This window comes from Cydia amplana, chromosome Z, assembly GCF_948474715.1.
Source record: "Cydia amplana chromosome Z, ilCydAmpl1.1, whole genome shotgun sequence".
Classification (NCBI taxonomy): domain Eukaryota; kingdom Metazoa; phylum Arthropoda; class Insecta; order Lepidoptera; family Tortricidae; genus Cydia; species Cydia amplana.
In genome coordinates, this window is record NC_086096.1 from 3,810,214 (window position 1) to 3,823,393 (window position 13,180).

Below are 13,180 nucleotides of genomic sequence, written 5' to 3' on the forward strand. Positions count from 1 at the left end.
ATCTCAGCCCACTTAAATCTAGTTGTGGATCAGAGCACCAACTTATCCCTTTGAATGGCTAAGTTTAGTGCATTCAGATCCTTGAACACATGCTTCCCGGCTGGTGGTGTCTCAGCTGACTCCGCAGCGACCAGCACCGCATGCCAGCCCGCTGCCCGCGCCCCTTCGTAATCCTTCTTCAAGTCATCCCCAATGTGGAGACACTGTCCCGGTGACAAAGATTTGCCTAGTTGCATAGCGTGGCAAAAAATTTGCTTGTTTGGCTTACTGAACCCTATATCGTAAGATGTTACAATGAAATCAAAATGGTTACCAAAATTTATGTTCTGTAGTACTTCACGGAGTCTAGGATCGTAGTTGGAGATGACACCGACCGAAACACCTTTGTCGCGGAGTAAGTTCAACAGTTTTTCACCGCCGTCAGCACGTCTCCAGCATTTTGTAGTTTTAAAATCTTCTATGAGCCTGTCCGCGATGCCATTGACGTCTGCCGATGAAGGCAGGAGTCCCGTAAACGACGTCTTTACAAGTTGTCTCCACCACTCCTCCCAAGCTATGGTATTTTTGCCGAAATTAGGATGATCTTTAGACATTGATTTAAAGCCGCTTAGCATCTGCTTTTTAACTTGTTGCGCATCCACAGTAAAGCCAAAATCCTGCGCCACGGATGCATAGTGCTGCCAAGGGGGTAACCGGAACTTTAATATTGTATTTGTAGCATCTAATGTGACCAATTTTATACCCCGGAGGCTCATCTTCAAGCTTTAGCCGTTAGTGTTATCGCTTATTGCTATAGTAGTTTTTAATCTCTTCATCATCAGCAAATACTTCTCTGTCTTCTAATTTGGAAGCAACGTTTTTGTACAAAAGAAATGCAGAATACTTGCAAAACAGCACGGTACAAAAATAAACATAAATCAGATATTTTTTCATTTTATAAATTGTTTTATGCAAAAATAGACTAAGGTTCGATTATCTTTCTGCCATGTAAATGCTTTGTAAATGCATGTAACTCTCTCGAATCGAATAATTAAAAATTTAATTTAACTTACTGAAATATCGCAAATTAGAATTAAAAACATGTTAAAAACCTTTTTGATGCTTTTCATTTGTTTATACCATTATTTATCAAAATACAAAGAGAATATGCACTGTATGCATTCACGGCTTATTCACGGTGTTGAAAATGCCTCTTTGAAATTAATGGACTCGCATTCAGGCCATAATAGTTAAAAAAAAAAACAGCTGTCAGTCAATACCATTATCGCACAAGCTGCACAGCACAAACTAAATTAACACGAAACTCTTTATCAGTGTTGGGTTTCACCAATATTATAAGCCAAAGAGGTCAACTCAGTGTGTTAGAGCCATGCCATATATCAGTTCAGGTATTGTAGCGTTCGTGTAAATTAGTATACGCTTTATACATGAGGTCCACTAAAAATTAGGCCACGTCAGTGATAATATTATGGTAAACTAAACTATTTTTGATTCAACCTTCGATTATGTTCATCAATCTTTAGACTTGCCCAGTCGAAGGTAAAGCCTATAAGTTAGTTGACATCCCATTTATAATAAAAAAACACAAACATATCTTCAAACGTTTAGGGCTAATGCTGGAGATGGAACATTGATTTCGAGTCTATATGCAATTCTGACGTCATTTTCCAGTCTCTTAATCGTCTGCGTGGGTGCATTAGGTACAGGAAATACTAAAATTAATTATCTTATCCTCTTCCTCGATTCCTCATGTCTGAGGGTCGCGACCACATGAGGTCGTTATTTCGTGCACCAAGGATCTCCATTCTGCACGATTTTCAGCGTTCCTGATAATAGGCCCCTGTGTAGATCGCTGGCAGGCCTTCTTTACAGTGTCCACCCCAGGTTGGGGTTAATTATCTTACCTAATGTATTTAAAATCCTCTATTAGTATCGTAGCTACTATTTGCAAGATGTATTTACAGAGTGTCAGAGCCTTCAACAAACGAAGAAGCATTTAGAACTTTAAATGTCTAATTTTTATTTTATACTTGTAATAGTGCTTTATACAGGGTGCTTCCTGTAACCTGTAACTATTCTAAGACGCAATGTATTGCAAATTTTGTTATGTTTAAAGCGTGACAAGCAACGTCAAACACACTGATGTCAATGTACATTGAAGGCAATATTTATTTTGTATGAAAAAGAAGAAGTCTAAAGGATTCATAATTTTTAAAAGTTGCTGAACTAATTTTGGTCAGTTTGAGGAGTACAGCCTACAGTTCAATTTATTGCTCCTGTTACAGGAAGCACCCTGTATTGCTACTAAAAGTGAGTGTGTCTACACTCAGCTGGGCTAGCACATGATTGGCACGAAAGTATCTCGCGGCAAGATAGACGAAAGACACCTATCTCGCCGACAGAATCTGATACTGTCACACCAATCATGTACAAGGCCTACAGATGCCAATGTAGCTAGAATAAATCTAAACTTGTTGTTACAGACGGCCAGGTTGGCAAGAAGCCCTTCAGCCTCTATGGCATCTTTTGGGCCATCATCAACTTCTTTTATCTGTTGTAAGTATTTTTTTTTTGGATTATTTATTAATTATCACTAGAAATATTGGGGCATTCCACAACAATGTCTACTATTTTTATAAAACTGTTAAAAATAACCTTAAACTTACGGTTGCTAAGAAGTAAGAATGGTACTTAGATATACATATTATATGTCAATAAAGACATTGGCACTTTGTTCATGTTGACATATACTGACTGTACCTAATTCATAATGCACATTTCTTCACACTTGGATGTGGTTAGCCACACATTAGACTGGATACTAGAAACCAGATATTTATTTTGCATGTCCACCATTTTTATTATGTTTAGGAAGACATATCTAATCCACCCTGTGCATTGACCCCCATGAACCTGTGTTGTTGATTGTACTATCTATTTTAATTTCCAGCTACATGACGCTGATCAACTCCGACTACAACAAGCATGGGGAGAAGTACACGCGCGAGTACAGGAGTCCCGGCAGCGGGTATGTAATAGTTCGTTTTGCTGGGCATTTTTCGTAAATCAACATCCATTGTGCCTATTTTGCGTGAAACGAGGTAGCGCTACTCTAACCACCTCCTCCATGAAACCATAGAGAAATAAGTAAGCATCTTGCTCACTGCATATATCAGTCAACTAGCGGATTTATCAGTACTGCTACTTTTTATAGTGTGGTATGTCCTGTTATCGCGGGTATTTATTGCCAGTTTGGTATTTTAATCTATTGTTTGAGTGTTTGAGCGCTAGGATACGCTACTATTGCTAGTGGTATACTTACCAACAAATCTCTCTACCAGAAACTGTTGTTAGTGCACCATCGGTGAAACTCTTTCTAAAATAGACTACCTAAACTTGACTGTGACTCACTACATTTCCCACAGGCCTCCACGCCCGCCGTCCCGTCGTTTCGGGGGCTTCAACTCAGGCTCGGGGCCCGCGCCACCACCAGCCGGGGGCTGCGGCTGCGGCTAGCGGAGCCCTAACACCAACCGATACATGCTTAATGACTTGACGCCTAGTTGTAACTGTAACCTTAGTGATAAGGACTGTATTTCCGATATCAATGTACCATGCTTTAGAAATGACAGACACATTGAGTTTATACCTAGACCTAACATTCCTAGCTATCAATACATAATAGATCAACCTACAACCAAAGTACGAGAACTGATTTTTGACGATATGTCTAATATTTCACTTTTGGAGTTGAGAAAGACACTAACCGGTATTATTCGTGATGGGACGCTTCAATGCTATTATTATCGCACGCGTTCGTTACGACGTAAACAAAGCCGTTTTGGCTGTCGACATTTGTAATCATCTAATTATTAATTATGGCGTCATGTCTTACAATTTGTGTTGTCTTTAAAGAAAACAATGGTTATTGTTAATATATATGTACTTCAGTGCAAATGTGACGTGTCCGACGGTACGTAGGCGTCAAGTTTAGGTTTATTTTCTCCGGGATCGTCACATTATGTCATAGTGTAGCAAATCATTTTTAAAAGTGATTTTATTCGTGTAAAATATCTAGAATCTTACTTCAACCAAAACAATGATACCGCTAAGTTTAGATCATAATGGTCTACAACTTATTGTCACGGGTTTCATATCTTAAACATAATAATATAATTTTAGAATTATGTAAGTGTAAATAGGTACAAGTAGACGTTTTAATGTTCTGACATATGTTTAAATTTATAGAAATCAAAATAGGCTTGTACTAAAATTATATGAAAATCTTATAAGAAAAACTAATATGTATTTTCGTACAAACATTCCGACCCAAATAGGGTTAGGTATAAAAAATGTACATATTCTGTTAACTTTCGCGATATATGTATGTACTAGGTTCTCACGATATTGGGTTTGCACTATTTCCTCTTTTAAATAATATACTTTTATAGATCTTATATTTAAATCTTAAGTGCATGCTAATAAAATAAAAATAGTACTAAATTATAGTTTTTTTTTCGTATATCGTACTTGTTTAAAGTCAATACGGGTAAGGGTGGCATACCTTTACATTTTAAAGCCTGACCAGGAATATATGATCACGCCCCATGTTGCGGAATTTCACTGGAACTATTTTTTTCATACTAAACCGAACTGTCACGCTATACATGATAATAACAGCACCCTCTTGACAATGATCATATATTTCTGGTCAGGCTTAAAGAAGGGCCAGCCAAACTTATCCGTATGCCACACTTATCCATATTGAACGTACCTGTAAAATACTGGCCACAACACTTCAATTATAATTATTCCAAGCAATTTTTTTTTATATTATGATGCTTGTGGTTTTCCTCCCGAATCATAAAAGTAGCGTTTATTGCAGAAGAGTTGTGGTCTAAGAAATAATCATGACCTGAGATTGTCAGCTAAAGTAGTTACTCAGCCAATCCGTTTTGTGGAAAACTGATTTTTTTATTAGGCTTCTACTATATTACTAATTCTAGTAAAACAGTGAAGTGAAAGTTAGGGCCTAAAACATTCCATGATTTTATAAAATAATACAACGAAACCATATGCTAAAAATACTTTTATTTGAACTACAACACTACAATTATAAAGTCATAAATTAAGTACTCAAAAATATCTTATTGGTAACTCATCGGTAACCTACGTAGATTTCTGAAATAGATGTCTGTTACTAAAAACAATTGGGCGGTTCACACATGGACACTTCGATCTACCTCGACAAGCTGGCGAGCGACAGCGACTGGGTCGACTGTCCAGTGGCGCCCTCATTAGGAGAATTATGTTTTCTAATAATAAACCAATACATTTCTGTATAAGGTAGGTGGGTAAGACTATCACCGGGTTTATTAGAAAACACAATTCCCCTAATGAGGGTGCCACTAGACGGTGGACGACTCAGTCTTAATCAATCTAACACACTCGACGCTTCTGCGCAAGAGACGATTGATATTATGTCATTTTGCTCACTACAATAGCACACCTCGGACACTGGCGATCAAATGTATGAAACAAACGCGTTCCTACGCACACAGCCTAAGCTCGTGTAGGTGAACGCGTACCATGCTTGTGTGAGTGAGATAAGACATTGTAGGGTAACTGTGAGGTAATCGAGAGCGGGTCTCAGCGGGTGGGCGGCACTTTCAACGGGAGGCAGGGAGCGTCCATACTGTATGCTAGTACTCTTTATTATACTGTGACAATAGATTGTCGACATTGTGGTATCAGTGTGTGAATCGCCTTAGAATTATTGTTTAGGTATATTTTCAACATCTTAAAATTTCTCAAGCTTAAACTTATCACACAGTTATGTTCAGTAAGGACATAGAGAAAAAAATACATAGAGTGCTCACTCCATACATCAGTTTTAGTACCAAAAAGACTATTAGCATCTAGCATCGAGTAGCGGAACTACGAGGGGCGTTCAAAATATTCTCGGTATTGATATCTTACGACCTCTTCTAAAATTTCTTTCGTTACTGGCCGCTAAGGTTTATTCATTGACATTAAAAAAAAGTATAATTCGAACCGAGATAGTCTTTTGTTTTTCTGCAATTGCTGAACAAACATGAACATCCTGTGCGAATTGACAATGTTAACTAAATTAGAACATCGATGCGTGATAAAATTCTTGACAAAACAGGGTAAAAATCAAAAAACCATAAAAGAGGAAATGGATTGTGTTTACCGTGAGTCTGCTCCTTCTTTATCTACCATTCAAAAGTGGTCAAGCGAGTTTAAACGCGGAAGGGAGAGTATTGAAGATGACCCTAGACCTGGCCGGCCTGTAGTAGCTACTTCACAAGAAAATATTGATAAAGTGGAAAAACTTATATTGGAAGATGGTCGAGTGAAGGTAAAATCTATAGCCAGGGTTGGGCAGTATTTCAATTACATGTATTTGAAATACGTATTTGAAATACAAATTAGTATTTTGTATTTGTATTTCAAATACTACCTCAAAAGTATTTTGTATTTGGTATTTCAAATACTGCACTCACATGTATTTAGTATTTTGTATTTCAAATACTTCAAGCTTCAAAATACATTTCTATAAATACATTTTATTAAATTCTATAATCCTAAAATGTCTAATCTCTCGCACAAGCTGTGAGCCGACCGCGAACCTCCGATCCAGCCGAGATACAATTTTCATTGGCTGGATACTGGATCTATTCTGCGTGGAACTTTTCGTTTAAATCTAGGGGATAGGGTCATTGCAGTAGTTTCCGTCCATGCACTAGTATTCGACGACTTGACGGATTATCAAATATATATTTCATTTTTAATTTACTACTTTTTGCGAAATCTTCATCTTCCTCGCGTTGTCCCGGCATTTTGCCACGGCTCATGGGAGCTTGGGGTCCGCTTGGAAACTAATCCCAGTAATTGGCGTTGGCACTAGTTTTTACGATAGCGACTGCCATCTGACCTTCCAACCCAGAGGATAAACTAGGGCCGTAATTGGAATTAGTCCGGTTTCCTCACGATGTTTTCCTTCACCGAAAAGCGACTGGTAAATATCAAATGATATTTCGTACATAGTTCCGAAAAACTCATTGGTTCGAGCCGGGGTTCGAACTCGCGACCTCCGGATTGCAAGTCGCACGCTCTTACCGCTAGGCCACCAGCGCTTCCTTTTTGCGAAATATCATTGTTATATGTAGACAGATATATTGCTTAGACATAAGGATTGAAATCAGTCCAAATTTGTGCAGGAATGTAGGTATATATTCAAATTTCGTCAAGTGGACGTAAACTAGAGCTGGACGAAAACTAGCGCAATGACCCTATAAGTTTATATGAAAGGATATTCGTTAACGTTAAAACTAAATGCTAAACAAAAAAATAAATAAAGGTATATTTTGTAATTGAAATACATTATTTTAAACACTGTAATTTGTATTTTGTATTTCAAATACCCGTCACCAAAGTAGTTTGTATTTTGTATTTCAAATACTTTTAAAAATGTATTTTGTAATTTGTATTTCAAATACGTGGAAGCCAGTATTTTGCCCAACCCTGTCTATAGCACAAGTAACCAATCTCTCTATTGGTACCGTACATGATATTATACATGACCATCTTAATATGTCAAAAGTAAGTGCAAGATGGGTTCCGCGAATGCTGACTCGGCTTCAAAAAGACATGCGTGTAGCTTGTTGTTCCGATTTTATTGACCTGTGCGGTGAAAATCCTGATGAGGTGCTGCAAAGAATAGTTACTGGAGATGAAACCTGGGTTCATCATTATGACCCAGAGAGTAAACAAGAGTCCATGCAGTGGCACATTAAGGGTTCAGCTCATCCCAAGAAGTTGAAGGTCATCCCTTCAGCTGGCAAGGTCATGGCCACGATATTTTGGGATTGTGGAGGAGTATTACTAATCGATTATAAAGAAAAAGGTGTAAATATCACAGGACAGTACTACGCTAACATTCTACGTCAATTAAAGGATGTAATTAAAGAAAAGAGGCGAGGAAAGTTAACCAAAGGTATTCTGCTTCTGCATGACAACGCCCCCGTCTATACTGCTCATATTGCCAAGGCAGCTATTGTGGAACGTGGGTTTAAAACTGTTACTCACCCACCGTATAGTCCGGACTTAGCCCCCAGCGACTTCTTTTTGCTCCCCAATCTTAAAAAGGATCTGCGTGGAAATAAATTTTCTGACGATGAAGCATTGAAGGCGGCAGTGGAGGAGCATTTTTACACGAAAGATAAAAAATATTTTTACGAGGGATTAAAAAAAATAATTGATCGATCTTTTAAGTGTATGAACATAGGGGGGGAGTATATTGAAAAATAAAAATATCAAACTTTTCGTACTTGTTTGTTTTCATTCTCATACCGAGAATATTTTGAATACCCCTCGTATCAGTACTGCTACTTGACAATAGATGTGGCCACCGACCGGAAAGTCTTATGCTGTTGAGATAAGACTTTCCGGTCGGTGCTACATCTATTGTCAAGTAGCAGTACTGATAGTTCCGCTACTCGATGCTAGATGTAGACACTGAAATTAATAGTCTGAACTGATGTATGGAGTGAGCACTATGGTAAGGATAACAATATTAACAATAGGTAATATCTAATATCAATAGGAGGGCTCCAGCAGTGTCGCTTATATATATAAATATATATATACACTAGACGATCACATGGTCAAATTAATTTTTTTTAAATAATTCTGGTTCCTTTTATTAAAGTAGTTTAAATAGTAGAGGGTTAAGGTACATTATATATATATATATAAGTACGCGACATATTAACATAAATAAACGGATATTTTCACTCCTTATTAAGACTAATCAGGTTAATATTTATTTTATCTTATATATTAGAAAACTAGTTCATAGAGGACATATTTTTTGTTCTGCTTAATCTAATAAAAGTTTCCTTCGTGTTTACCCTGTAGGTAGGTACTTCAACCATAGAGCAATAAGTAAGGATAGAGTGCTAACTCCATACATCAGTTTTCATACCAAAACGCGGGTTATTTTCGTAGTCGACATCTAGCGTCAAGCAGTGGATATATCAGTAGGTACTCAGTAGGTACTCAATAGGTGTCGCGGCGAACGGAATCGAAAAGTCTAAATGTTCAACAATTTTCAGTTAATATTAGGACCGGATTAACCGAAACTCTATTTACAACTCCTTCTGCTTGTAAAATTAGTTGTAAATAGTTTAAACAATTACATTTTTCACACTCGTGACATCTGGTGTCAAGTGGCGGTCTTGATAAATCCACTACTTGATGTCGACTACGAAATAACCCGCGTTTTGGTAAGAAAACAGAATACAATACTAATAGTATCAACGGAAATTCTCTTCAATTTGCCAATTACAATATATATGTATGTACATGAAAGTGACGCCGTTTAAACGCTCGGCGGCTCTAAGCAAAGTTTAGGTACTTGAAAGCCGGTAATATCAGTATTCATGAAAAGTCCGGTCCGTGTCCGGTCCACTTCAGCAGATAACAACAAAAATAACTGGAAACATGGGATCTATAAATACTTCAAAATGCTTACATAAGGCGGCTGGATGCAGAAAAGGAATCCCTGGTTTATATATTAACATAGATACATAGTAACAATAATCAATCTCACACATGATACCGTTAGCTAGCCAGACATCGTAAGTACAGCCCGTGTTCGGTACGGGACGACACGGTCCGGTTCAGTTGACGTCGTTGAGCCGGGTGAACCGGATGGGCAACACGGCGACCGGCTCCGTTTCGTTCGCTTTGCCGATGTACATGCTCCACGTGCGCTTCTCAAGGTCGAATATGCCTGAAACGATTTAACAATAGACGTTTTTAAAGGGTGTTTTTCGAGCGTACCAATTAGTCCGACAAGAAACTGTAGAAAATAAATGAGGGCGCCACTTCCTACATTTTTGACGTAAAATGCTTAATAACATGACATGGCAACAACTTAGTAATGGAATTTTTTAAATTTCTACTTTTTATGTCGCACAATAGTCTGTGCGGAAAGAGAAGAGTCGTGAAATGTAGGAGAGCCCATACAATCCACGACTGTTCTCTTTCCGCACAAACCCTAATACATATGTATGTACTTAATGTACCTACGAGCATGTCTAGTTTTTTGGCACGTTCTATATCATTCTTACCAGTGGCTATAGTCTTCACGACGGCGTCGGGCCTGTTCTGCCACACGGAGAACGTCTTGCCCTCGGCATCGGACAGGATATCCGCTACATCTCTTCTTGTCTGTGGTGGGGCGTGTTTTTGTATGGCGCAGAGACGGGCCATGCTGCTGTCTACTATCATGCCCACTACTTCGGTCACGTTCAGGTTTTGGTAGCTGGAATGCAGGGAAAATGTTAGAGTTATTCTAATAAAGTAGGTACCTATTTATAAGGTTGTACCCACACTAGATACAATACCTCGTAAAGAAAGGGTTTTAGAGACCCCACACTACCTGTAGCGTCTCCGTCGTCGCCTAGTCAAGGCTATGGACCTCCCCACACTAGCGTTTCCCGAGCGTCCGCGTCTAGTCAACTCTATGGCTGCTGCTCGACGCCACGTCGGGGCAACAGCGCAGCGACGCCATTTTCCATAGCGCTTACCAGACGCCGACGCTCTGACGCTAGAGTGGGTGGTCCTAAGAGAGACCCCTAATTCTCTTAACAATAAAGTCGCGTCAAGATCATTTTGAACACCTGGCCCGTTTAGCAACTTCTGCTGCTGACTGTACCTATGGTTATACTTACGTTAAGTATACCTTCATAGATACAAACTGAGACAAACTGTCACAAGATACTCCAAGTGGTGATATGTATGTACCTACCTACGTATGGATATACGATATACATAGGAGACGATTAGTTTTCAATTGTCGAATCACCCCTGGTCCTACTCACATGTTAGTGTGTGCAAGGGAATCCCGCTCGTATTTCCTCACGCTGACGGACGAGAATCGCGCGTTTAGGTCTGGAGCCACTTCGGCGCTGTACAGGCGTCGGCCGCCCCACGGCTCCGACCAGATCATGTTGATGTTGAACCCTGAAGCAATGAATTCACACATTGTATTGAAATTTACATACGATGGGAACCTTTGGGAACCGATTTTGTTGTTATTGAGATATATATAACGGGGAGCACATAAATTAAAGATACTCCATGAACGGCATAGTTACACGATACAATTAAAAAATATATAAATTATAGGAATGTAGTGAAGTTGATTGCGACACTTTCCAATTCAAATCTTACTGACGGTTTAACTCAGGATGTTGTTAACCCGTGCGAAGCCGGGGCGGGTCGCTAGTAAATTATAATCATGATAGAGTTTCCATGTAGTAGCGGATTTATATAGGGGGTGAAATAGGGTAACATATATCTTACCATTGCCAGCCCCAAGGCCGTCATCTCGCATGATCTTCTCAGCTTCAGCAAAATTCTTGGCCGTCAGCAACGCTCGTGTGATGAACACGCGTGCTGAAACATACAAAAGTCAATTTGAGTCCAGATCATACCTACATGTGTGCGATAAGGTCGTAATTTGCTTATAAAGTTGGACAATTCTACATATACGTGCGTAGATATTTTTGCAATCAATGCAAATTCTTTGTTAAATTATGCTACTTTGCCTAGTAAGTAGTTTCAAATCATACATACATATAATCACGCCTATTTCCCGGAGGGGTAGGCAGAAACCACGGATTTCCTCTTGTTACAATCCGACATACCTCTTTCGCTTCCTTGACTTTCATAACATTCCTCTTGCTTGGCCTGGTCGCTGGGCTGGCGTGGCCTGACCGAGGTGGGCTTTCTATGGGCTTTCTTCAGGATTTTTTTTTTTTATTAAAAATGGGCTTACTCATAGCCACAGACTAGCCGGGGCGAAGACGTGGCCTACGATGGAGCGAGTCTGCCCAGAAGGTGCCTGTTCACCCTTGATTTGAAGGTTGCCGGGTTATATGAGCTCGGAAATATAGACGCCGGCAAGGAATTCCATTCCTTGGCAGTGCGCATAAGGAAAGAGGAAGCAAAGCGCTTCGTGCGGATTCGTGGAATATCTACCAAGTAAGGATGGAAACCGGCCGTGCGTCTAAAAGTCCGATGGTAGAATGGGGACGGTGGAATAAGCTCGTGTAGCTCTTGAGCACACTCCCCGAAGTGCGATTCCCTCAATCTGATCAGATAAAGCCCGCCGTGGCCTAGGTACCCCTTCCAACCCCCGCTTCTACTTCTCCCTTATACACTCTTTGTTAGCCTTCTTTTAGTTTCTAATGAGTTGACTATATAGCGATATGTAGATATAATACTAACGTGTGCCTCCCGGCTTCAGCCGTAGCGGGCTCAGCGTGTTGATGGAGAAAACTAGACCGTGCTCGTTGAAGCCCATCGTGTAGCCCGGCATGTGGCCCGCGTAGCACAGGGACGAATACCGCTCATCTACAGCCTGAAATATACAACTTAATCTTTTAATCTTAACTTTATGAGAACAACATGAGTAGAGTCTAGAACAGGCTTTATTTGACCCCCTTCACATTGTTCTGTTCAAGTCTGCAAAGTTAGCTTAGACTCTACGTACGATTACTCATGTACGTATGAGATTTCATCGTTTAGTTACTAGAGATAAATATGCACTGTTTTAATATAAAATGGTATAGGGTCTAAAGTCTTAGGAAAATACGAGTAGGTACCTATTATATACTTAGCTACCTATTAAAAATATTAAAATCTCGTTCAGGACTTTCAGGAGTTATATTATCTTACTCCGTGTTTCCTGTCCTCATCCGTGGGTGTGACGTGTGCCGATACGATGTACCAGTGGTTAAGTGTGGACTCGAATGCGTCCTCGTTGTGCCCCAGGATCGACTGAAATGTTCATTGCAAAATAAATATGTAATAGGTATTTATTAAATAAATAAATTAACAGGTAAATGTACATTAATAAAGAAATAAACTAACTTAACTAAATAAAACTAAATTTAAACTAAAAACGAATACTAAATAAAATGTGAATAAATAAATAAATTACTAATATGTAATTACATTCTTCTCAGAACCCAGGTGGAGGTCCTGAGGGTCGCTAAGTTAGAATCTCGACACAATGCGAGTTTTAATTCTTTTGTGGTGAACGTTCCGACTGAACGTCTAGCGACCTTCACCAAGGAGGAGT

At 39.3% G+C, this 13,180-nt stretch overlaps 3 protein-coding genes across 5 annotated transcripts in view; 1 reads left to right on the forward strand and 2 right to left on the reverse strand.

Annotated features, from left to right (window-relative positions):
* LOC134660923 (rhythmically expressed gene 2 protein) lies at positions 1 to 966 on the reverse strand. The gene has a single exon (XM_063516807.1). It carries the CDS (start codon positions 753 to 755, stop codon positions 30 to 32), a length of 726 nt encoding a protein of 241 aa, XP_063372877.1. The 5' UTR covers positions 756 to 966; the 3' UTR covers positions 1 to 29.
* A 318-nt stretch (positions 967 to 1,284) lies between these two features.
* On the forward strand, positions 1,285 to 3,727 carry LOC134660931 (selenoprotein K-like). The gene is made up of 4 exons (XM_063516815.1): positions 1,285 to 1,388; positions 2,484 to 2,556; positions 2,951 to 3,028; positions 3,426 to 3,727. Exons 1-4 carry the CDS (start codon positions 1,370 to 1,372, stop codon positions 3,514 to 3,516), a joined length of 261 nt encoding a protein of 86 aa, XP_063372885.1. The 5' UTR covers positions 1,285 to 1,369; the 3' UTR covers positions 3,517 to 3,727.
* Positions 3,728 to 9,675: 5,948 nt separating this feature from the next.
* Positions 9,676 to 13,180, reverse strand: part of LOC134660909 (beta-alanyl-dopamine/carcinine hydrolase) — a 55,978-nt gene continuing 52,473 nt past the window's right edge. For all 3 annotated transcript variants that reach the window (XM_063516784.1, XM_063516782.1, XM_063516783.1), the window contains exons 5-10: positions 12,775 to 12,876; positions 12,325 to 12,457; positions 11,398 to 11,490; positions 10,914 to 11,055; positions 10,161 to 10,354; positions 9,676 to 9,820 (exon numbers count right to left, since the gene is read on the reverse strand). In XM_063516784.1, coding sequence (XP_063372854.1) covers positions 9,708 to 9,820; positions 10,161 to 10,354; positions 10,914 to 11,055; positions 11,398 to 11,490; positions 12,325 to 12,457; positions 12,775 to 12,876 — 777 coding nt within the window. In that variant the 3' untranslated portion in view covers positions 9,676 to 9,707. The remainder of the gene's footprint in view (positions 9,821 to 10,160; positions 10,355 to 10,913; positions 11,056 to 11,397; positions 11,491 to 12,324; positions 12,458 to 12,774; positions 12,877 to 13,180) is intronic.

Bases quoted from the DNA above. Each gene is read 5' to 3' on its own strand.
- LOC134660931 (XM_063516815.1), top strand. The intron at 2,557-2,950 runs GTAAGTATTTTT...TTTAATTTCCAG, and splicing joins ATCAACTTCTTTTATCTGTT to CTACATGACGCTGATCAACT. The intron at 3,029-3,425 runs GTATGTAATAGT...CATTTCCCACAG, and splicing joins TACAGGAGTCCCGGCAGCGG to GCCTCCACGCCCGCCGTCCC.
- LOC134660923 (XM_063516807.1), bottom strand. From the start codon at position 755: ATGAGCCTCCGGGGTATAAAATTGGTCACATTAGATGCTACAAATACA.